The sequence below is a fragment of the Podarcis liolepis genome (assembly GCF_965112155.1).
Source record: "Podarcis liolepis genome assembly, chromosome: W".
Taxonomy (NCBI): domain Eukaryota; kingdom Metazoa; phylum Chordata; class Lepidosauria; order Squamata; family Lacertidae; genus Podarcis; species Podarcis liolepis.
The window spans coordinates 18118173-18141636 of record NC_139568.1 but is presented as its reverse complement, the minus strand read 5'-3'; the positions used below and the strand labels follow the sequence as shown (position 1 = coordinate 18141636).

Below are 23464 nucleotides of genomic sequence, written 5' to 3'. Positions count from 1 at the left end.
CCAGGTGATGGCTTACACTGCCCATCTATCATAATAAATAACAAGATGAAAAAAATCTCTTTAAATAATTCCTTTGGTACCTTAAAGATCAACTAAATATAAGCTTTCAAGGTATGAGCTTGCATGTGTAATACACACTTCATCAGATACTCAGTTTTTATTTATTTATTTCGACTATTAGACGAGTTACTGGTTGTAAGAGGGCCCTGTGCCCAGTTTGCACCGGAAGGGTGTCAAAAGCAGTCAGTTGAAGTCTCAAAAAATTGCAAAAGGTAGGTTGCCAGAATACATTTCCCTAATACGCGGTCATTTTCATTCACGACTCAGGCAACCCCTATTTGCCCTGAAGAAGAGTATTCTGCCTTAAAAGAGGCCATAGCATTTTCTTTCAGCGAACTGCAAGCTGTCAAATTAATCCCCTCTTTCCATAACCGTTCCCCATCTTCTAATTGTGTATCAGGGACGGCCAACTCCCAAGAGACTGCAATCTACTTACAAAATAAAAAAGTGACAGTGATCTACCTCCGTTTTGGGGGGGTTCAGGTCAAAGCTCATACACTGAAAGCTTATATTTAGTTGATCTTTAAGGTGCCACTGGAGTTATTAAAAAACATTTGTTCATCTTTCAACTTGTTAATTCTTATAGCTATCACAGATCAACATGGCTATGTACCTGAAACTGCCCATCTATGCCACTCTCCTTTCATTGCTTGTGTCTCCCCCGTTGTTGGTACCAGTCCAGGAAGAGCAGAGAACATACAGCCACATATCTTAATCTGGGGCAGCACTTTGGGGGGTCTTAAGTGGGGCTGACTTTGTCCCCATGTTGAATCTGCTGTGTTATTCTTGGTGGTGTTTTCAAGACCTGTCCGTTTCCGCAAGATTCTGATGTTTAAAGGAACCAAGCATACAAAGGATGAAGATAATGAGAGACTGTACAATCTCTATATACAGTGGTCCCTTGGTTCTCAAACTGAATCCGTTCCAGAAGTCCGTTCCAAAACCAAAGTGTTCCAAAACCAAGGCTTTCCCACAGAAAGTGATGCAAAACAGATTAATCCATTCTAGACTTATAAAAACAACCCCTAAAACAGCCATTTAACATGAATTTTATTATCTAATGAGACCATTGATCCGTAAAATGAAAGCATTCATCAATGTTCTGTACTATAAAAGAAATAAGACAGTACCATAGATGATAATTTTTTTAAAAAAAATAATTCCTGACCTTCACTGATGATAGTCATTGTTTGGATAGGGGGCTTTGATCCATTTCTGCGGCCATACAATCAATCAACCATAAAACGCAAAATGAGCCACAGTCAGGAAAATGAAAAAGCCACACAAACAAAAATGCAAATAATAGCAAAAACAAAAGCACCAAATATTGCCTCAGAACACTGCAATCAGAAATGGAAGGCTTCAATTACGATGGCGGGGGGGGGGGGGGGGCTTAAATTAGCTGCTCAAGGATGCAAACGGGATGGGGAAAAACTTACCGTATTTTTTACTCTATTGGGCGCACCGGACCATAGGACACACCATAGGAGGTGGAGAATAAGAAACAATTTTTTTCTTGTTTCCCCCCTCAAAAACAAGGTGCATTTAAGGTGTGTTCAAGAGCAGGCCTTGCCGCTGCCCCCCGAGCTTGTGGGGCCTGCGGTGGGGGGAAGCGCTGCTTTCCCCCACCGCCAGCCTTAAAGATCCCTGAAGCCTTTGGAGCGCAGCTGCACTCCAAAGGCTTGAGGCTTCGGGGACATCCTTTGTAGACTCCACAGGGCAGCGGGGTGCCTTCACCCCGCCGCCCCGCGGAGGCTTTGCGCAGCCCTCCGTCTCGCTGTTTTGGCTTCGAGGACAGCAGGCTGCTATCCACAAGCCTTGGGAACTCCCGCCGGGATCCACAGGCTTGCGGAGAGCTGCCCGAAGCCCGAGGTGCACAGCGCCACGCTCCCCGGGCTTTGGGCTGCAGGCAGCTGTCCGCAAGCCTGTGGAGCCTGGTGGAAGTTCCCGCCGGGCTCCGCAGGCTTGCGGATAGCTTCCTCAAGCCTGGAACGCGAGAGGGGTTGGTGCGCACTGACCCCTCTCGCTCTCCAGGCTTCAGCGAAAGCCTGCATTCACTCCATAGGACGCACACACTTCCCCCCTTCATTTTTGGAGGGGAAAAAGTGTGTCCTATAGGGCGAAAAGTACGGTAATTACGATGGGGGGGGGGACTTAAATTTGCTGCGTACAGGTAAAATGGATGAAAAAACCCTTGATTATGATGGGGGGACTAAAATTTGCTGCACAACAGTAAAAATGGAAGCTCAGGAGTCCATTCAGCTTCCGAGGCAAAGTTAAAAAAACGGAACACCTCCTTCCGGCTTTGCAGCGTTCGAGTTCTAAGTTGTTCAGGAAGTAAGCTGCTCGAGAACCAAGGCCCCACTGTATATAATCTTTTGATGTCACTATTGCCTCTTTTGGGGACTGACCCGATGCATTTAATTTCCAGGACTTGTACTGCGTGCGTAGTGACCTGGGGAATCTGCTCAAAGCCCTGGGTCGCTTGGAAGAAGCCAAGGTAGGTGTTCTGTAGAATGAGTTTTAAAACATCAGTCTTTTGAGAATGTGAACGCTTGCGCCAAGTCTTCGATGCTCCGCTGATCTGCAAGACTCCCGAGAAATGGCTGAGAAGCCGAAGGCCTTGAATTCCCCCAGCGTAGTTGTGGGGCCAGATCTGGCAAGCCCCCATTAATACTTGTTTTAAGACGTTGAGTCTTGCCGCAGAACGAGACTACCCACTATTGTGATGTGACTCAGGGGCGCCACCATTCTCTGATCTGGAAAGAAACATTCCTTCCAAACTGAGGCTTGCCTGCTGACTTAGTCCGCGGTTCCTGTGAGAAGCAGGCACTCTTCTAAAGTCCTTTGCGGCTTGTAAGTGGAGAAGAACCTTATCGAATGTTTCCTTCTGAATATGGCATTGAAAAAAAGATGATTCTTTAACCTTTTCCCGCCCCCGTCTCCATAGTGGAAGAAAGGCTGGCAAACAGTCCTGGTCCTGGTTTGCTTCTTTCGAACAATCTGTCGTTGTCCAAAGGGTTGAGTGACGTGGCTGGTTTGCTCGGGAGATGAGCTGATCAAAGAAAAATGTGCGGCTGAGAGTGGGAAGGTGGCTTCTAGCAGTCCGGTTTGCAGCCGAGAATTTGAACCCCAAAACGTCTCTCTGCCAAGCGGGGGCTTTCAAATGGGACCCAAAATTGCCTTGTTACAAGCCACCTTACAAAGCTGTGCTGCTGGGACACGGAGGAACGAGAAGGAGCACCAGAGGTCCTTCCCTTCCAGCCCCACGCGCCTGCTTCTGAGTGGGGTGCGTCAACAGTGTAGCTTCCGACTGGTTGCCGTTCAGGGCGGGGGGTGGGTGGGGAGAGGAGAAAGCCTGCTTTTCAGGAGAATCTGCTTTCAGGTTCTGGGAACGGACAAATTCCAAGCACCGATTGGGCAGGCAGCCGCTCCGGCCAGCCCCATTGTGTCAACTCTGAATGGGGTGGGGGCATCCAAACGCCTTCTCCAAAGCACCAGGCGGACAGCTAACTCGAATCGCACGCCACCGCGGCTTCTAGCGTGATTGGTCACCGGCCGAGACATCGCGCCTGCCTTAGGTTGCTGACTTCTTTGTTTCAGAGCTCTGGAGAGACGCCTAGCTTGAAAGTGTTATTCCATTTTTTGCAAGAACTCCATTAAACCCGGGGGGGGGGGAGAATACATCTATATATATTCTGGACAAACGGCAATGTATTTCTTTGGCCATCAGTGCATTTGCAAGACCAAACCAGCACAATCTTTACCACCTGAATTGAAATACAATTGTTGCAGGAGTTTCGGAGCCTTTCTTCCAGTTTGCTGTTGCCCCCCCATTAACCCCTTTCCCTTCTGCATGCCCCCCCCCCCGTTACAGACCAACCGCCCTCCACCCCCCTGTGTTAAGACATACCCAGAGATTATTGATTGCTTTGTTGGAACTTTTTACTAATGATCTTGTTTTATTTTCTCTCTCGTTTTTGGTTTTCCAACACTGATATTACATTTAGAAGGTTTCAGGTGGGGGAAACCTTTTCCATGCGTAAGGAGAGGGAGCTCAAGGGCTGGATCTAAAGCAGAGACTCTCCTCCTCCTCCTCTTCTTCCAGGAAGGAACACACCGAAAACTCGCATGAGAAATATGGTAACGGGTTTGTAACTGCCACGACAAAAAACATTTGCTCCGTGCCTGAATATTCTGTCCTGTGGCTTTGGAAACTGCTTAAATATTTTCTGTACGAGCGAGTAACGTTAGAGAGCAATTGATAGTCCTAGCCACGTTTCTTTCCGAGAAATAAACGTAAAAAAAGTACCTTAAGATTTAAGAGAGATAATTGGGAAAGGACTTAATTAAAGCATCTAACTCTTCCTGGTGGTTCCTTTTTTTTATCCTTTTTTCCTTCTTTGTTTGGATTGCAGCGTTCTGTTCTGCCGATGACGCGCTGTGGTCCTGTGGTAGCGCAAAGGCGGCGCAGCGGAAACGCGCACTGCGTGTGATGGGGCCCTTGTGAATGGTGGACTAGATGATTCATCTCCACCCGGGCGGCTCCTCTAGGCCTCTTGACGAAATTGGGTTGTGATGCATCGAGGTTTCCGGCACAAATTTAAGACCCCCGCCTCCGCCCCCAGTTTTCATGCAGGCCTGTCCGGGAGATGAATCGGTCTGGTTGGCCTCTCACAGTACCCATGGGCCTTGCGGCAAAGCGCGGTGGTTGGCAGCGAGGGTGCGAGCGGCGTGCTGTTAGGGGGCGCTGGCGACTTCTCGCGCTTGCATTGCAGGGACCGGGACCTTTGTACAAAGCTGTCATTTGAGGTTGTGAAGGTAACATTCAGGTGTGCGTCTTGGACAGGTGAGTTCAGGCTCAGAGAGCCAAGTTTTTGTTCTTTGAAAAGAGAGAGAGAGACCGTGTCTTTCGTGCGGTACCCTGGATCTTCTAATTTAATTTCTACTTGCAGTGGTGCCTTGGTTCTCAAATTAAGTCCCTTCTGAAACCAAAGCATTCCGAAACCAAGGACGCCAGCAAGGCTCAACCTTTCTGTAAAAGGGGTACCACGGTTCTCAAACTGAATCTGTTCCGAAACCCAGACGTTCTTTCCCATGGAAAGGAATGCAAAACGGAGCCATCTGTTCCAGGCTTTTTAAAACAACCCCTAAAACAGCCATTGAACACGGATTTTGCTATCTAACTAGACCATTTATCCATGAATTGAAAGCAATAATGTACTGTATTGTACAATAAATAAAACAGTATAGTAGATGATAAAAATTAAAATTAATTTTTTTCCTTACCTGCACTGATGATAGTCATTGTTTGGATGGGGGGGCTTTTATCCCTTTCCGCAGTCACACAATCCATCCATCCATCCATCCATCCATGCATCGGTAGTAAAGTCATTGTTTGGATGGGGGGCTTTGATCCCTTTCCGCAGGCAGACAATCAGTCCATCAGTATTTGAACTGGGTTCCACAGTCACAAAAACAAAGTAATTGAAAAAGCCTCCAAAACAAAATCACAAAATAAATTACAAAAACAAAAGCACCAAACTTAATCCATTCCAGAAGTCCGTGGCACTTCCGAAACGTTCAGAAAGCAATGTGTTTGAGTAGCAGGAATTTTATGATTCTCAAAAGGAAACCTGCCCTTGTCCATTAGGGCAGTTTATAAAAAACTGCTCCAAAGGTCTTATCTTACTACACTAGGGATTATATAGCCGTTTCTGAAATGTCATGCATATCAGTTAATATCTTGACCCTCCTCCACGAAAAGAGCTGTTTACTTGGCTGTTTTCCTATGTCATGAAGGCTGAAATTTCAATTCAGTGGAGCAGGGTCAAGATATTAACTGATATGCATGAAATTGGATTATATATAATCCCTAGTGTAGTAAGATAAGACCTATGGAGCAGGCATTTTCAATAAAAAAGTTTTGTATTGTCCATATAAAGAGAATGCCAACAAGGTTGAACCTTTCTGTAAAATAAGAATTTTAACGCTTTCTTCCGGGTTTTCGGCGTTTGAGAACCAAGGCACCATTGCAATTTTGACTTAACTGGACAATATTTGGGAGAGACAGGCCCACAGGTCATCTGAAGAGCTACTAGACCTCAGTCGGGATGCTATCCAAACTGTGTCGCAATCCAAACGGTGGCGTATCGCAAGCCAGTTGCGAATCCGAAAGCAGCTTCCCTGGACTTGGCTGAGGAATTGCTCGCTAGGAAAGAATTGCTATATATTGAAGGATCAGCGTAACTGATAATGGTGGATTTGCACTTGGGTCCTGGTTTGCGCCAGCGCAGCTCCATCTGCCAGCAGGCTAGTTTTGGCGCGAGCGAGCCTCTACTGCAGGATCACTTTTGGCCGGTCAGAGGAGGGGGACTAATGGGAATTTTTTTCTTGCTTTTCTTTTGTGCAAATATCCCGTTCCCCCTGTACCTACTGCCCCTTGACTCTCCCAAGGCCTGCTACCTGAAAGCCATCGAGACCCAGCCCAACTTTGCAGTGGCGTGGAGTAACCTCGGCTGCGTGTTCAACGCGCAAGGGGAAATCTGGCTGGCGATTCATCATTTTGAGAAGGTAACTGTCCCGGGGGTTCTGGGCTCTGTAGACATGGGAAGGCCTGGAAAAATAATAATAATTATAACGATGATGATAATCCACTATAAGCCCCATTAATTGGGCTAGTAGTGTTCTCTCTCTCTTTGAAATATATATATTTTTATTTTTTTCATTCATAACAATCCAATCTAAGCCACTTTAATTGGGCAAGTAGCATTCTCTTTTTAAATCATGTTTTATTAATTTTTTCATCAATAATCCAATCTAAGCCTCATTTGCTGCGGAGACTAATGGCGGTGAGCTCTGTGTCGTCTGCTTAAGGGATGACACGGTCCAGGCAATTAGAGCATTAGGGGTGACCGCCAGGGCTGGCGCACCCCCGAAAAAAACCCCATGGTGGAGTGGGGGTCGTAGGGGTCCAGCAGAGCGCAATAATTCGTCCCCCCCCCCAATCCTCCAGCTGTCGTTTTGCGCACGGGGGCAAAGGAGGAGGCTTGAGTCCACTCACGGCTCCAACGCACTCTTCTACTGAAGCCACATACCGCCACAGAAGCAGCGGATTTTCCAATTAGAGGTAAAGGCCAAATAAAGCTTTAAAAAAGAAGAATTAGGATTAAATTGACTGATTTGGTAAAACGGAAGCCAAAAAGAAAGTCAGCTTCCGATTTCTGCGGACAGGCTCTGCAAGGGACTTTTTTGTGAATGGGAGACAGAGAGGCATTTACAGCCATGGAGATTTTGTAAGAGTTTGACTTGGACTTTTGAGACTGTTTCCTTCTTTTGGATAGACTTTAGAAACAGTTGTGTCAAGTTACCGGGGGGGGGGGGAGGATACAAATTAACAACTGGAGAGAACTTGACAGATTGATACCTTTGGCAGAGTAGGAAGCAAAAAGACGGGGGGGGGGAAGGCTGTGGAAATACGAGCTTTAATCCCAGCCCTGGAACTTGGAGGCATTAAATTGGGGCTAAGCAGGAGAACTCTCTACCTTATTGAGGGAGAAATTCCTAAAGGAGGAAGGAGAACCTGGAATAGCTTTGGAATTAACATCAGTGCCTTTAGAAGACCAGGGGATTTAAGAAATACTACCTGTCAAAAAATATATATGGGACTTATATATAAAGCCAAAAAGTTGGAAAAATTTGGATTACAAAATACTAAAGAACAGTTTACATGGACGTGGAATTGGACATTGACTTTTAGTTTGAAAGTACAGCCTGGATTTATAAAAAGTTGGACTATTATTTCCCACTATCTTCTGGAAAATGAAAGGACAGGAGTGAAGAGAAGTATATGATTTTATATTAATTTTATATGTCGCCTGGATTGGGACTGGTCTTGTTTGTTTGATTGAGTTGATTTGACTTGGAACTGTTTTTTCTTTCTGTTTTTTAAGAGCTTGGGTATAAGAACTGCTACTTTCTGTATTTTATACAGTGAGGTATTATTTTATATCCTTCCTTTGTCTGTTCTTGGGCTATTTTATGTTTTTTTGTCTGTTTTTGGTTTACTGTCTTGAGGGATTGCTAGGAGAGGGAAGGTTGCTTAAAGGGAAATAAAACTTTCATGGTTCAGTCTGGGAGTGGGAAAGTATTTACACTTCTGAGCTGAGCCAGGAAGCGCAGGTGTGGCCTTGAAGAGTTCAAAACGAGTGCCGAACTGTGGGAAAGACTGCTGGCCTAGATATGGTGGGTAAGCAACAGGCAGGAGTGGTTACTAGGAAATCTGCTATGGACAAAAGACGAGCAAGTGTGCAGGAAGAGACATTAGAAAAGTAGGGAAAGCAGAACATACTGATTTCCTTACACAACAGTTTATGGAATTCAAGAAAGAGATGGTTCAGTCAATGAAAAGTTTTACTCAACAAGTGCATATGGATATGGAGAAATCTAATAAATTGTTGACAGAACAAGTGCATAGGGATATGGAGAACTCCCAACAAGTTACTGACAGAACAATTTGGAAAATTAGGTGAAAAGGTCAATAATTTAGAAATCAAAGTGGATAAATTGGAAAAAAACTACTGAGGAGTTAGGGCGCTTGAAGGAGGAACAAAAAGCAGTCATGGGGACAGTGGGAGGACTACAAGAGAAGCAAAATGAGTCGGAAGATCAAATCCTCCTTTTACAGCTAAGAGAGAGAGACAGGACAGAAAGAATAAGAGGCCTACCAGAATCAGAGACAGAACAGAATTTAGATCCATATGTTACACAGACTATTGCAGAATGGAGAGCTGTTTCAGAGTAAAGACGAGAGAAAGTAGACTGAGAAAGTGGCCAGGAGATGTCCTATTAACACTAGTTTCAAAAAAAAAAATGAAGGATGCAATCCTTCAAAAAAGTTTTGAGGGCAGTCTGCTGGTTGCTGAACAGAAAGTTGACATTTTTCGGGAAATTCCACTGAAATTGAGACTTAGGAGGCATATGTACTGGTTTTTAGCAACAGCATTGAAGAGGGTGGACATCAGGTATAAATGGGAATATCCAGAAAGGATTTCATTCACATTTATGAAAAAAAAGATACAGGTTGACAACAGAATACCAGGCCAAAGAATTTTTTGAAAAACATAGGAGAGACTTAGACCCTGGACATGACACGAGAACGGACCCAATAGCAGAACAAAGAGGTGCTTTGGAGCGGCTGTCGTTGGAATGAGCAACAGGTGGAAAAACAGATATTGTAACTGACTCTGATAATGGCCAATCTTAAAATATTGAGCTGGAATGTGAACGGTTTGAACTGCAAAGCTAAACGTAACAAGATTCAACTGTAATTTTAAAACAAAAGCTAGATATAATTTGTCTTCAAGAAACACACATTGCAAGAAAGCATAAAAGAGTTTTAATTAATAAAATATTAGGATTGGACTTTATCTTGGCGGATAAAGCAAAAAAGAGCGGAGTAATTTTTTACATTATTCCTGCATTAGAACCCAAATTGATTCAGAAGGATGAGAAAGGTAGGATTTTAATAGTTCAAATAAAAATTCAGGGAGAGAAGGTGATCTTGGTGGGAATTTATGCCCCCAATGAGAAAAAAAGCAGGTTTTTTTTTAAACAAAAAATGGAAACTTGAATTTGCAGACCAAAATATGATTTTAATGGGTGATTTACTGGTGAAACTCGGAAAATTAGAAACTCATGGAAAAGTTCATTTATTTCAGTAATTCAACTTAAAAGGTGAAACTAATATATGAGATAGACTCATGGCATGCAAGGCGAGATATGTCAAGCCTTTATTTGTTATAATTGTTATAATTGTGATGAAAACCCCAAATTAACAATCTCAGAAAATTAGACTATTAAATGAAATCAGCAAAACAAGGACTGCAAATAGAGCTATATTGGACCTCTGAGAAGTAGACGCATGCATATGTACTCAGTGCTTGATTTGGGCCCCTTTTGCATCAATTACTGCCTCAATGTGGCGTGGCATGGATGCTATCAGCCTGTGGCACTGCTGAGGTGTTATGGAAGATCAGGATGCTTCAATAGCAGCCTTCAGCTCTTCTGCATTGCTCAGTCTCATGTCTTTCATCTTTCTCTTCCCAATGCTCCATAGATTCTCTATGGGGTTCAGGTCAGGCAAGTTTGCTGGCCAATCAAGCACAGTAATCCCATGGGCATTGAACCAGGTTTTGGTACTTTTGGCAGTGTGGGCAGGTGCCAAAGTCCTGCTGGAAAATGAAGTCAGCATCCCCATAAAGCTCGTCTGCGGAAGGAAACATGAAGTGCTCCAAAATCTCCTGGTAGACGGCTGCGTTGACCCTGGACTTAATGAAGCACAGTGGACCAACACCAGCCGATGACATGGCTCCCCAAATCTCTTTTCTGATGAGAGCAGCTTTTGCATCTCATTTGGAAACCAAGGACCCAGAGTCTGGAGGAAGAATGGGGAGGCACACAATGCCAGATGCTTGAAGTCCAGTGTGAAGTTTCCAGTCTGAGTTGATTATTAGATGATCAAAAATTTATGGAAAAAGTTAAAAACTGAGTGATTATTTTGAAATAAACATTCAGAGACAGACAAAATTGCAGATGATCTGGGACACAAGGCAGTAATGAGGGGACTGCTTATACAACAAAACTCATTTAAAAAATTTTGAAAGAATAAAGGAAGAAAGAGATTTTGGATGAAATTGTGGATAAGGAGAAACAATTGTCAAAGAAAGCAAATAAAGAGTCAGTTAAACAGGCAATTAGAACATTACAAACTCAATACACAATGATAGTTAATGAGGAAATTAGTTGGAAAATAAAAAGAATGAAACAAAAATATTTTGAGCATGCCAATAAATCAGGAAAACTGCTAGTGTGGCAGTTGAAGAAAAGTGAACAAAGAAACTCCATAAGCAAAATTAACATAAATGGAAAGATCACAGATAAGATGAAGGAAATAAGAGCAGCATTTGTAAAATATTTCTCAGAATTGTAAAGGAAAGGGAAGGAAATTTTTTTTTAATTGAGGAATATATTAAAAGTAGTAATCTGCCAAAATTAAAGAGGAACAAATGGTGATCTTAAATACTCAAATAACAGTTCAAGAAGTGTTAGAGGCAATAAAGTGGACAAAAAATGGCAAATCTCCAGGTCCAGATGGATTAACAGCAAAGTATTATAAAAAAATAAGTGAACAATTTGTAAACCCATTGAAAGATGTCATGAATGAGATTTTAAATACAGGTGAAATTCCAGAAACATGGAAAGAAGCCTACATCACAGTAATTCCAAAACAAGATTCAGATTGGAATTTCATGACAAATTACTTGAAGAAATTAATTGTGGAATTAAATTTTTAAAGGGAATACAAGCAATATATTCAGAACAAAAAGCTAAATTAATTGTAAATCAGGTGATAGCGGATGATTGTAAGATAAATAAAGGAACTAGACAAGGATGTCCACTATCACCACTCTTGTTCATTCTGGTCCTGGAAGTACAGTGGTACCTCGGGTTAAGAACTTAATTCGTTCTGTTCTTAACCTGAAGCACCACTTTAGCTAATGGGGTTCCTGCTGCTGCCGCGCCGCCACAATGCGATTTCTGTTCTCATCCTGAAGCAAAGTTCTTAACCCAAGGTGCTATTTCTGGGTTAGCGGAGTCTGTAACCTGAAGTGTCTGTAACCCAAGGTACCACTGTACTTGCTAGAAGTATAAGAGCAGACAAAAAGAGATCACTGGGATAAAAACTGGGAAAAATGAGTTTAAATTGAAAGCATATGCTGATGATTTAGTGATTACAGTGGAAGACCCCAAAAATTCTCTCCCTAGAATCATAGAAAAAATTCAAAAATTTGGGGAAGTGGCAGGATTTAAATTAAATAGAAATAAAACTAAGTTATTAATAAAAAAATTGAAGGAAGAAGAGGAAAAAGAGTTGGAGCAAAGCATTGAGATAGAAGTCCATAAAAAAGTAAAATATTTAGGGATTCGGTTAACTGCAAAAAATATAAACATTTATAAAGATAATTATGAAAAAATTGGCTTGAGATAAAAAGAAATTTAGAAATATGGAGCAGAATGAACCTCTCCCTACTCGGAAAAATAGCAGCGGTAAAAATGAGTGTTTTGCCAAAAATGCTCTTTGTTTTTCAGACGTTCCCATTAATGGTAAAAGATGATTGCCTCAAAAGATGGCAGAAGGAAATTTCCAAGTTTATCTGGGGGTGCAGAAGGCCAAGGATTAAACATAAGATACTTACAGATACAAAAGAAAGAGGTGGCTTTGCCCTCCCAGACCTGAAATTGTATTATGAGGCTGCATGTTTGGTATGAATTAGGGACTGGTTTTGTTGCTCAAACCACTTGGCAAGAAAGGGAAGTGGCTTACATATCGTGATTTATTAAACGATCAAAAAGGAAAATGGAAATTAAAAGAGTACAGGGAGATAAAAGATCATTTTCAGAGCTGGTTACATTACAGGCAATTACATGATATATACCAAGAAGATAACAAGAAAGGATTTAGTTATACCACTTCTAGATTTCAAAAGGAAGTTATAGAAGGAAAAATAAAGTTGCTGAAGGGTGCATATAGTATTCTGTTAGAATGGGAAACAAAAGATGAGGAGGTAAAATCAGTCATGATCAAATGGGCACAAGATATAGGACATAATATACAATTTGAGGATTGGGAAAAACTGGAAAACAGATTTAAAATTTACAGACTGTTCTCTCTTGAAAGAAAACTATATGAAAATGATGTACAGATGGTATACAACATCAGTACAGATAGCAAAAATGTACAAAACCGGATCAACCATATGTTGGAAATGCAAAGAAAAAGAAGGGACCTTTTATCATATGTGGTGGGAATGTAGAGAAATTAATTTTGGGGGGGGGGGGGAAATGATATATAATGAATTGAAGAAAATGTTCAAAATGACATTTTTTAAAAAACCAGAAGCATTTTTGTTAGGGATTGTAGGACAAGACCTGCCAAGGAAAACAAAGAATTTATTTATATATGCTACAACAGTGGCAAGAGGCTTGATAGCACAAAGACGGAAGAATCAGGAAACCCCGGCAAAGGAACAGTGGCAAGAGAAATTTACCGTATTTTGCGCCCCATAGGACGCTCCGGCCCATAGGACGCACCTAGGTTTTTTTTTTGGGGGGGGGGATAAAAAAAAAAATCCCCCCCCCCAGATGCGGGGCTGGAAGAACCAGGTCGGGGAACAGCGGGAAGGCACGCTCTGCCTCCCCGCTGTCCCCCGAGCTTGTGGGGCTGGCTATGGGGAGAAGTGCGCTGATCCCGGGACTGCAGGCAGCTCTGCGCGGCCATCGGGAGAGGGGCGGGACTTCGCGCCCGGCTCCCGGTGGCCGCGCAGAGCTGCGCAGAGCCCGGGACTGCAGGCAGCTCTGCACGGCCATCTGGAGCGGGGCGGGACTTTGCGCCCGGCTCCCGGTGGCCACGCCGAGCTGCTCTGATCCCGGGACTGCAGGCAGCTCTGCGCGGCCATCGGGAGCGGGGCGGGACTTCGCGCCCGGCTCCCGGTGGCCGCACAGAGCTGCGCTGATCCCGGGACTGCAGGCAGCTCTGCGCGGCCATCGGGAGCGGGGCGGAACTTCACGCCCCGCTCCCAGTGGCCGTGCAGCGCTGCGCTGATCCCGGGACTGCAGGCATCTCTGCGCAACCCTCGGAGCCGGTCTCCCGAGGGTTGCGCAGAGCTTCCTGAAGCCTGGAGAGCGAGAGGGGTCGGTGCGCACCGACCCCTCTCGCTCTCCAGGCTTCAGCAAAAGCCTGCATTCGCCCCATAGGACGCACACACATTTCCCCTTCATTTTTGGAGGGGAAAAAGTGCGTCCTATAGGGCGAAAAATACGGTACTGACATACAAAATGCGAGATGAGGACAACTGTGACTTCAAAGAAGACTGGGAACTTTTTACAAATTACTAAAACAAAACAAAACACCAAAATGAATTGGACTCCCTGGCAGGTTTTGAATAAACATACACAAATGGATTGTTAACACAGTAAATAGATAATATAAGGATTTATACAATTTTACAGTATGCAGATAATAATACATGTTGAGAAATCAGAGGAGCTGAGGGAAGTCTCGGGGGGAGGGAGGTGGGGGGAGAGTGAATATGATATGTTTTGATACTGTGTTAAGTTGAAATTGTTAATTTTTTTTTTTAAAAAGCCCCATTAATTGGGCAAGTAGCATTCTCTTTTTAAATATTTTTAAATTCTTTTTTTCATTAATAATCCAATATAAGCCACATTAATTGGGCAAGTAGCATTCTTTCATCTTCTTATTTTAAATAATTTTTAATTTTTAAATAATAATTTTTTCATTCATAACAATCCAGTCTAAGCCCCATTGGGTTAGTAGCATTCTCTCTGCCGTCGTTGCATAAAAAGTCTTTTCTCTTGGAAACTCTTTGCCTATTATACCTAGTAAGAAGGCTTCTGGCTTTTTGACAAATGTATTTTTAAACAATTTCTTTAACTCATCATATATCATTTCCCAGAAAGCCTTGACCAATGTACATGTCCACAATATAAGGAATAATAATAATAATAATAATAATAATAATAATAATAATAATTTATTATGTATACCCTGTCCATCTGGCTGGGTTTCGCCAGCCACTCTGGGCGGCTTCCAACAAAAGATGAAAAAGAGATTAAAACATCAGTCATTCAAAACTTCCCTAAACCGGGAAAATTGAAGAAGAAGAAAACGGTCGTCCCCCCGTTTCCCCCCGGGAAATTTGAAAAAAAACCACATGTGCGTGGAATATTCAATCTATATCAAACTCTCTTTTTTTCCAATTTTTTCCCCAGAAAAAAAACGGCTTTGGAAAAATAGGGGAGGAAACTGGTTTTTTTTGCCCAATTTTTCCGGGTTTTTTCTCCATGCCTTCCCATCTCTAGTTTTGTGGTGTATCTATGTCAAAAACACTTCCGAGTTTGTGACGGTCATCGTACTGCTTACCAAGTCACATAATAACAGCTGCATATTAGTATATCACTATTTCGTTTAGTGGTGCATTTGAAAACACAAGATGTTACAGGGCTGATTGTAATAAAACGGTCAAAATTGGATGCATTTCATATATATATGTATGTGTGTGTGTGTGTAATATATATATATATATATATATATATATATATATATATATATATATATTTGCTTTCGTAGATTTTCACGGGTACAGGAATGCAGGTTTTGGTGTCTTCGGGTGTCTTCCCGTGTAAGAGTTGGGGTGTCTAGGCGACGTTTCGACGAGGTCTCACTCGTCATCTTCAGGCTGGTGCTTACGGCTTCTTGTTACTGGAACAGAGCAGGATCTCAGTGTTTGAGTTCCTATAAATACTGTTGAGGGGGTGTGGTGTATTCTGGGCAGAGAGGAAGTTCCCAGGATAGTGTGACTTTTCTTCTTTTGTTCCTTAATTACTAGAGGGATATCTTGAGTGATTTCTTGAGTGATATTCTGAGTACCACTTAGGAGGGTCATTAAGAGTGGATTAGTTGCTAAGGCTTTCGTGTCTTGACCTCTTGAGCTTGTGAAGAGTTTTTCTGAGAAGATGGCTGTACTGCACTTATTTGTGCTCTGGCTTGGCTTCGTGTATAGGGGCGAGCTGTGGTTTTGTGCCCTGTGCCAGTCAGATCTGTGTAGGGATTGCAGGGGGGTGTAGCATCCTGAGGTGCCACTATGGTTTGGCTACTGGATGGTGTCTGTAATTTATCTGTGGAGAGGGTCTGGGTTTGGGTCTGGTGTGGTTGATTGGTGATGGCGTTCTGTGTGCCTCTGGTTCTGGTGTCGGTTTTTGTGGGGAGGGCCAATTTACGGTCTCCCCAAGATACACAAAGAAGGAACACCACTCAGACCAATAGTCAGCTCCATAGGCTCACCTCTACAAAATCTCGCTAAATTTCTCGCTAAGCAACTTCAGCCCTATGCAGAATCCATCGCTTCACACGTTACTAACTCCTTCCAGTTCATAGAAACAATAAAGAAGCAAAACCTACATCCCGATGACCTACTTGTGAGCTTCGATGTTGTATCTCTCTTCACACAATTGCCCATTAATGAAGCCTTGACAGCCATCCAAAACAAATACAATCCCCCCGAATACATCCTGGACCTGACCAACCACTGCCTAACCAACACGTACTTCATCCACAATGGACAAAGATACAAACAGATAGAAGGAGCACCTATGGGATCACCCCTCTCACCGGTCATCGCAAATCTGTACATGGAACACTTTGAAACCAATGCTTTAGACAAGTCAGAACACAAACCCAAACTTTGGCTCAGATATGTTGACGACACCTTTGTAATTTGGCCACACGGGAAAGAAAAACTAGATAGCTTCCTCACACATCTCAACAGCCTACACCCCAAAATACAATTCACTATGGAAATAGAAGCCAACAACCAACTTCCCTTCCTTGACGTCCTAATCTACAAAAAACCTGATGGCTCCCTAGGACACACCATCTACCGGAAAAAAACACACACCAACCGCTACTTACATGCACAATCACACCACCACCCTGCACAAATAAACTCCGTAGCCAAGACTCTCATCTCCAGAACCAAACGCCTGGCTGACAAAGACCACTTGACAACTGAGTTACAGAATCTCTCAAATGTGTTAATCGCCAATGGATACCAGCAAAACAGGGTTACGAAGCTAATCCAAAAAGAAACACCCCCCAAAAACCAAGACACAGAAGAAAACAATGGCATGGCCCTCCTTCCTTATATCAAGGGCACTACAGATAAAATTAGCAAAATCCTCCATAAACACAATATCAAAACAGCCTTTTGCACCAACCAAAAAATAGCCAATATCCTCAGAAACCCCAAAGATAAAATCCAGTTGGAAAACCAAGGGGTCTATGAAATACCCTGCAAAGTCTGCCCAGCCACGTACATTGGACAAACAAACAGACGAATAAATGCACGTATCGCAGAACACAAGAATGCCGTCAAAAAAGAAGAAAAAACTTCCTCTCTTTTCCAACACATGAAAGAAACAGGACACGAAATTAATTTTGCAGATTCCAAATTGCTCTTTAACATGGAACATCACCACAAGAGAATAATCATGGAAGCCATCGAGATAGAGAAACACCCTCACAACATGAACAAGCGTGACGACACGTCCCGCCTGCCAGACATCTGGAAATTAGCCCTCCCCACAAAAACCGACACCAGAACCAGAGGCACACAGAACGCCATCACCAATCAACCACACCAGACCCAAACCCAGACCCTCTCCACAGATAAATTACAGACACCATCCAGTAGCCAAACCATAGTGGCACCTCAGGATGCTACACCCCCCTGCAATCCCTACACAGATCTGACTGGCACAGGGCACAAAACCACAGCTCGCCCCTATACACGAAGCCAAGCCAGAGCACAAATAAGTGCAGTACAGCCATCTTCTCAGAAAAACTCTTCACAAGCTCAAGAGGTCAAGACACGAAAGCCTTAGCAACTAATCCACTCTTAATGACCCTCCTAAGTGGTACTCAGAATATCACTCAAGAAATCACTCAAGATATCCCTCTAGTAATTAAGGAACAAAAGAAGAAAAGTCACACTATCCTGGGAACTTCCTCTCTGCCCAGAATACACCACACCCCCTCAACAGTATTTATAGGAACTCAAACACTGAGATCCTGCTCTGTTCCAGTAACAAGAAGCCGTAAGCACCAGCCTGAAGATGACGAGTGAGACCTCGTCGAAACGTCGCCTAGACACCCCAACTCTTACACGGGAAGACACCCGAAGACACCAAAACCTGCATATATATATATATATATATATATAAAATTTCACAAGAAACCAAATCATTACATTAAAGTGTTGTTTTTTTTAAATTGTCTATACAATTAATGTTAATCCCACATTATGGGATTATTTGACTTCCCTACCCTTCCTCCCCTGATTCCTTTGAATTATCTTCATTCATGCATGTCAATTTAATCTTCAGGTCTAATTACCTCCAAATTTAATCATTGCCTATAACATTACAGCTGGTTTTTTTAAAAATCCTGCTAATGTATTAACTTGTATACACTGCTTTTGTCCATATGCAATAAACATTTCCCATTCTTTTTTGTATTAAAATTGGAGGCATTTCTTCTACTGCAATGGGCCTCCAGCGTCCTGTTGGTACCATTAGTGATTTCTCATACAGTTGATATTCCCTGCATAGATAGGTTAGATAGATGATAGGTAGGTAGGTAGATTAGGTAGATAGATTAGATAGGGTAGGTAGGTAGATTAGATAGGTAGGTACATGGATAGATTAGGTAGATAGATTAGATAGGTAGATTGGATAGATAGGGTAGGTAGGTAGATTCAGGCATGGCCAAACTCAGCCCTCCAGGTGTTTTGGGACTACAATTCCCATCATCCCTGACCACTAGGGATCAGGGATGTTAGCTAGGGATGATGGGAGTTGTAGTCTCCAAACAGCTGGAGGGCCAAGTTTGCCATGCCTGGATTAGATGGTAGGTAGGTAGATAAGGTAGGTAGGTAGGTAGGTAGGGTAGGTACAGTAGATTGGTAGATAGATTAGGTAGCTAGGTAGGTAAATAGGAAGGTAGGTAGATAGGTCAGTAGGTTTAATGGTAGGTAGATTAGATTAGGTAGGTAGGTAGATATATAGATTAGGTAGGTAGGTAGATTAGGTAAATTAATGTAGGTAGGTAGGATTGACCCACTTATTTAAAAGTAACCATGCTGTTACATTAGTAACAAAAATCAATTGTCTTAAATATTCTCAGGCGGTGACCCTGGATCCCAACTTCCTGGACGCTTACATTAATCTGGGGAACGTCTTGAAGGAGGCGCGTATATTTGACAGGTAAGCAAATAGGCGTATAGTTTATATTCTCTCTTTTTTTATATAAATGGTTTTTATTGGTTTTACGTATAATCACATTACGTATTATATTCTCAGTTTAGTGGTTGCACCCATACCCAAACTAACTCCCATTGCCAGTGGGGATATGTGTTCAATCCCTTGTTGCCTTAGAGGGTGGATTTGATTTAAATCAAATTGATTTAACTCACAATTTAAATCCCTAATCCGTAAGACTTGTTTTAAAACCTCTTTTTACAGAAAGGTTCAACCTTGCTGGCATCCTCTTAATATGGACAAGCAGAGGAAGGTTTCCTTTTTGGTTCTACTCTTAGAAATACATAGACAGATAATGATGAAATGATGGTGAGGTTTAATAAGTGAACAGTTTCTGTTTGGACAACTTTTCTGCTGCACTTGATTGGAAGTCCTTTCCTTCATAACAATTTGAACAATTTAACATCTTTCTTGGGCAATTCTAAACCTGTTATTCCAAGGAGAAAGGCCTCTGGTTTCTTAATAAATGTATATTTCAACATTTTTTTCAGTTTGTTATAAATCTTCTCCCAGAAGTCTTTCACCTTGGGACAAATCCACCACATATGGAAAAAAGTACCTTCTTTTTCTTTACATTTCCAACAAAAGTTATCACTTTTGTGATAAATCTTTGCTAGTTTTACAGGGGTCAAGTACCATCTATACATCATCTTCATAATGTTTTCCTTTAACAAAGTACATGCAGTGAACTTCACCCCTTTCCTCCATAGCTTCTCCCAATCCTCCATCATTATGTTATGTCCCACATCCCTTGCCCAATCAATCATAACCGATTTAACTTGGTCATCCTTTGTGTGCCACTCCAACAACAAACTGTACATTTTAGACACATTCTTATCATTAGTATCTAACAACTCCGTTTCCAATTTGGTTTTTTCTGTTGCAAAACCATTTCTCTTATCCATCTTATATAATTCGTTAATTTGATAATATTGTAACCAATTCACTTTATCTTTCATTTGTTCAAATGGTTTTAATTTAAAACCTTCCTGATTCTCTAACAACAAATCTGAATACCTCAACCATTTGTTTTCCATATTTAACTTTTTCTGGGCCTGTGCTTCCATTGGTGAAATCCTTTTTGGTGTTTTTCTTACTAAGAGATCTTTGTATCTAGTCCGTACACTGTATAATGACTTTCTAATTAACATGATTCTTAAAACCACTGTAGGCCTTTACCTTGTCATACCATAGATATGCATGCCATCCAAAACGATTATCCAATCCCTCCAAGTCTAGCGCATCATCATTCTCTAATTGAATCCAATCCTTGATCCAGCAGAATGCGGCAGCTTCAAAGTGTATCTTCAAATCTGGTAGGGAAAAGCCCCCTCTCTCTTTTATATCTGTAAGTAATTTATATTTAATTCTAGGTTTTTCCCCCTGCCAGATAAATTTAGACAATGCCTTCTGCCATTCTTTAAAACATTTAACATTATCAATGATTGGTAAAACTTCAAATAAAAACAGCATCTTCGGCAATACATTCATCTTAACCACCGATATTCGGCCCATCAATGAAAGTTTTAGTTTTGACCATATCTCAAGATCTCTCTTGATTTCATTCCATAATTTTTCATAGTTATCTTTATAAAGATTCAAATTCTTTACCGATAAGTTCACACCCAAATATTTAACTTTTTTTCACAGAAACAAGGCCTGTCCTTTCAAAAAGGTTTTTTCTTTCCTCATTATCTAAGTTTTTTTCCTAAAACTTTGGTTTTGCTCTTGTTTAATTTAAATCCTGCTATCTGCCCAAACTCTTGAATCAGCTCCAGTGCTTTTACTGCACTGGTTTCTGGATCTTGTAAAGTTAAAACCAAGTCATCAGCAAAGGCTTTTAATTTATATTGCTTGGATCCCACTACAATGCCTTTAACCTCCTCCTCTTTCCTCAACATGTTTAGCAAAACCTCCAGAACAGAAATAAATAGCAGAGGGGAAAGTGGGCACCCTTGCCTGGTTCCTTTCTCAATTCTGATTTCCTCTGAGACCACATTATTAACTATGATTTTTGCTTTTTGTTCAAAATAGATTGCATTGATACCATTTAAAAATTCCTGGCCAACCTCAATTCTTTCTAGGTTTTTCATCATAAATAACCAAGAAACATTATCAAAGGCCTTTTCAGCATCAATAAATATTAACATTGCTTTACAATTTATTTTTGCTTCCAACCTTTCTATTATATCAATTATATTTCTAAAGTTACGTTTCATATGTCTCCCAGGCAGAAATCCTGCCTGGTCCTTATGTATATAATTTGATAGAACCTTTTTTAATCTATTGGCCAAAATGTTTGCGAAGATTTTATAGTCTACATTAAGTAATGAGATTGGTGTATAATTTTTTACATCAGATCTATCTTGATCTATTTTTGGAATCAGAGTGATAAATGCATCTTTCCAGGTTTCGGGAGCTTTGTCCCCTCTTAAAATCTTATTACACACATCTGCCAACGGTTGAATTAGCCAATCTTTCAATATTTTATAATATTTTGCAGAAAGACCATCCGGTCCCGGGGCTTTGCCTAACTGCATCTTATTTATTGCCATCTCAACCTCCTGTCTTGTAATCATGCCATTTAGTAGGAACCTTTTATCCTCGGGAATTTTCTGCATTTCATTCGCCGCAAGAAATTGCTCAATTTTATCCTTATCTTCTTTACCTTTTTTATACAGCTGTTTAAAGTATTTCTGAAAACATTTCCTTATATCTGCAGGGTTTTCCATAGATTTTCCATTAGATACAATGTTTGTAATAGTACCTTGCTTCTGTCTCTTTTTTAATTGCCAAGCCAACAATTTCCCACATTTATTCGCAGATTCAAAGTTTCTCTGTTTCATCATTTTAATTTTCCATTCTATTTCCTGGTTAATAATTTGAGAAAATTGAATCTGCAATGCTTTAATTTCTTTTGGAATCTGTTGACTCTTTGGCATTAATCTTAAACTCTTCTCTTTGTCTTTTATTTGAGACAGAATTTTATCTTTTTTCTCATTCTGTATCTTTTTCCTTATCGAGTTCTGTTGTATGAGGAAACCTCTCATTACTGCCTTGCTTGCATCCCAAATGACTCTTGTTTCAACCTCTGTGTTCATATTTAGTTCAAAATAATCTTTTAGAGTCTTTTGGGCTTTGCTAATCATCTGTTCATTCCTCAACAACTCATCATTCATCCTCCATCTAAAGGAACCCTGCAGGTATAATTTCATCTCCAAAACCACTGCATTATGATCTGAGCAAGTCTTAGGGCAAATTTCTGTTTTAGTAACCTAAGGAACCAAATCTCTGGATATCCATAAATAGTCAGTTCTCGAGAAAGATTGATTTGAATTTGAGAAAAAAGTGAAATCTCTCTTCATTGGATTTTGTAGCCTCCATATGTCCGACAAATCGTATTTATCAGTCATATCAAAGAAAATCTTTGGTAGTCTGCCGGAACTTGGATTTTTCCAGCAAAAGAAATTTATCGCCTTGTGCCGTAATTTCAACTGCAATGTACCTCCCTTCCTCATCTTTAAACAACAATTTGGGGTTCCATTTTTCTTTAACATAAAAAAACCACACCTCTTTTTTTCACTTTGTCGGATGAAATAAATTCCTGCCCAAGTTTCTTATTTTGGAGAATTTTCCTATGAAGTCTTGTAACATGTGTTTCTTGTAGACAAATTATGTCCAAATTCTGTCTTGCCAGTACGTGATAAACTTGATTCCTCTTAAATCGCGAATTTAGACCATTCACATTCCAGGAGTAGATTTTCAAAGACATCCTGATTTGTTAGGGGCCCACTGCCCCTGCCCCTAATGAAGGAGAACTTTCCAGTCCATGCTCTTTTGCGTTTTTCTCCAAAAATCTTTCTTTCTCTCCGACAGTTGTTATTCTTTGTTTCCTTCATTGAAATTTAAAAGATAATCCTTCTGGGAACTCCCACCTGAAGAAAATGTTCTTCTTAGGGCACTGGCCAAATCCGTATAGTTATTTCTCAGGGCCAAAAAGTATGTCGGAATGTCTTTAAACAGAATTATTCCGTTCTCATCTATCTTTAAACTTTTTTTGTAATGGTGGCCTAAAATAATATCTCTCTGCTCTTTGGTTTTTAAAATCACCATACAGTCATGTGTGATCTTAGTATCTTTTTTAGGTCCAAATCTGTAGGCTTTATCAATCCAGGAATTTAATTCTTCTTTTGAGAGGCCCCAATACGCTGCAAATTCTTCAGTTAACCAATCCTTCAAATTATCCCGCTCTTTCTGGGGTATGCCCCTCAATCTCAGATTACATTCCCTCTGTTTTAGCTGGAGAGACGCAATTGAAATTTGAGATTGTCGCTGAATTGCCTCTAAATCAGCAATTCTCACAGTTTCCAAATGCGCCAGTCTTGACTCATGTGCTGATACATCTGAATTAACTTGCGTCAAATCTTGTCTTAATTGAGCAAAGTCA

The 23464-nt window shown here is 41.3% G+C and overlaps 1 protein-coding gene across 3 annotated transcripts in view; it reads left to right on the top strand.

Annotated features, from left to right (window-relative positions):
- The window catches only part of LOC310697661 (UDP-N-acetylglucosamine--peptide N-acetylglucosaminyltransferase 110 kDa subunit-like), a 130653-nt gene that overhangs the window by 42948 nt on the left and 64241 nt on the right, over window positions 1-23464 (top strand). For 2 of the 3 annotated variants that reach the window (XM_083484327.1, XM_083484326.1), the window contains exons 4-6: window positions 2492-2560; window positions 6517-6633; window positions 18884-18963. In XM_083484327.1, coding sequence (XP_083340453.1) covers window positions 2492-2560; window positions 6517-6633; window positions 18884-18963 — 266 coding nt within the window. Of the gene's footprint in view, window positions 1-2491; window positions 5364-5446; window positions 6634-18883; window positions 18964-23464 lie in introns of all 3 variants that reach the window. The other variant, XM_083484328.1, reaches the window with a different exon arrangement.